Source organism: Lissotriton helveticus, chromosome 5_1, assembly GCF_964261635.1.
Source record: "Lissotriton helveticus chromosome 5_1, aLisHel1.1, whole genome shotgun sequence".
NCBI lineage: Eukaryota > Metazoa > Chordata > Amphibia > Caudata > Salamandridae > Lissotriton > Lissotriton helveticus.
Window position 1 is genome coordinate 1,716,791,295 of NC_136065.1, and position 1,998 is coordinate 1,716,793,292.

Here is a 1,998-nt window from a genome sequence, read left to right on the forward strand (position 1 = left end):
ACATTGACATTTAAAACCTTATGTAGATAAAACGTTTAAATGTTTCCCGAGTCTGTTGTTATTTTATGAGTGCAAATGTTTATCTACTACCTCTTTAATGGTATGAACTGGATATTTTGGATGCTGAAAGCCCCCTTATGATCTTGCAGTGAAACTCCAAGGAAAAATGGGTAAATTATTGGGAAAGTGGGGACGAATCGGAGCCAAGGTTATAGCTTTCTAAAGTAATTCCTCATTTTTCGGGGAGCCTAGAGGCCCTTCTTTTAATTCCCTAGTACACTTTATTCATAGCACAGAAATTCCAGGTGTGATAAAATCCGCATCAGAAGGATACATTTTAGCTGGTTAATTCTGCCGAAGGGCACCAATGAAAATACACCTGGAAAATACTGGGATAAGCACATTTTAGAGCAGTAAGCACCAAAATTCAAATGTTAAGACCCCTTTTATAGACAAGATCTGTAATAGGCGATAATTATCGCTCTGTGTCTTATTTAGCATATGGCAATTATCAGACTGAACACTAGGAGAATGTGTAAGTCATTTAGCAAAATTCAGACTTGCCTAAACTTAAAGGAAATGAAACATGAAGTCACAAAACTGAAAATGCAACATTCAGATCTGTTTTCCTCCAATTTGAACTTTGATCATTCATGTACATTAAGAGGAAGATCCTTTTATGACACTAAGAAATATAGATCGAAATGGTTGGGTGTTCATTTATTGCCACCAAATATGGAAACACTCCCCAGTTTCCTCATAGCAGATTTCACTTCGGCATTCCTCAAGGTATAAATGATAGGGTTCAGCATTGGTGTGATAACAGCGTAGAAGACAGACACAATCTTGTCTATGGGGAAAGAAGTTGAAGGCCGGGTGTAGATGAAGATGCAGGGCCCGAAGAAGAATGTCACCACAGTGAGGTGTGCAGCACATGTGGATAGGGCCTTGTTTTTCCCCTCAGAGGTACGCAGCCTCAACGTGATCAGAATAGCGCTGTATGAGATAAGCAGAAGAAGAAAGCAAACTAGGGATATTAAACCACTGTTAGAAACTATCAAAACCCCTGTGACGTATGTGTTGGTACAGGCCAGCTTTAGCACGGGTGGGACATCACAGAAGAAATTGTCAATCCTATTAGGGCCACAGAAGGGAAGACGGATGGTGAGAAGAGTTTGTGCAGTTGAGTGAATTGCACCTCCTAGCCAGGAGGCAGACACTAGCAGGCTGCACACACGCTGATTCATAATAGTCATGTAGTGCAAAGGATTGCAGATGGCCACATAGCGGTCAAAAGCCATTACTGTGAGCACAAAGATTTCTGTGCAGCCAAAAAAATGAAAAAAGAATAGCTGGGACATGCAGCCATTGAAGGAAATTGCTTTGGACTCTGAGAGAGTGTCCAACAACATCTTTGGAGCAGTGGCAGATGAGTAGCATAGATCAACCAGTGAGAGGTTACTGAGAAAGAAGTACATGGGGGAGTGCAAGCGAGGATCTACCTTAACTGTGATGATTATTAGAAGGTTGCCAACCAATATGATGATGTAGAATATCAGGAACAGAAAGAACAGGAACAACTGCACATCTGGGCTCTTGGACAGCCCCAGTAATATGAAGTATTGGACTGAGGTATCATTTGCACTCGCCATCTTGTCAACGTTTGTGCTGCTTAATAAAGCTTATTTCTCTGGGCACAAAACGTTTCCCCTCTGGAAGGATGAAAAGACACAACAATAAATCATCATCAAAGCTTTATTTCGATATAAATATATCATAAAAGTGTTTTACAAGTTATATAAAAAAAGAGTGCAGTTTGTAAAAGTTACACAAAGAAACCAGGTTAAAAATCTTAAAAACACAGTATGGGGGATGCAAATTGCTTTACAGAAACAGTAGAATACTTATTCTGGATATTGGATAATTGAAAAGCTACATACCACAACCTTAAAAATTCATTTTGCATAATCGTACCATCAATAAATAACAACTTGTTGA

At 39.4% G+C, this 1,998-nt stretch overlaps 1 protein-coding gene across 1 annotated transcript; it reads right to left on the minus strand.

Annotated features, from left to right (window-relative positions):
- Positions 1 to 716: 716 nt before the first annotated feature.
- On the minus strand, positions 717 to 1,652 carry LOC144752789 (olfactory receptor 4E2-like). Its single transcript, XM_078640641.1, has one exon. It carries the CDS (start codon positions 1,650 to 1,652, stop codon positions 717 to 719), a length of 936 nt encoding a protein of 311 aa, XP_078496767.1.
- Between the last annotated feature and the right edge of the window lie 346 nt (positions 1,653 to 1,998).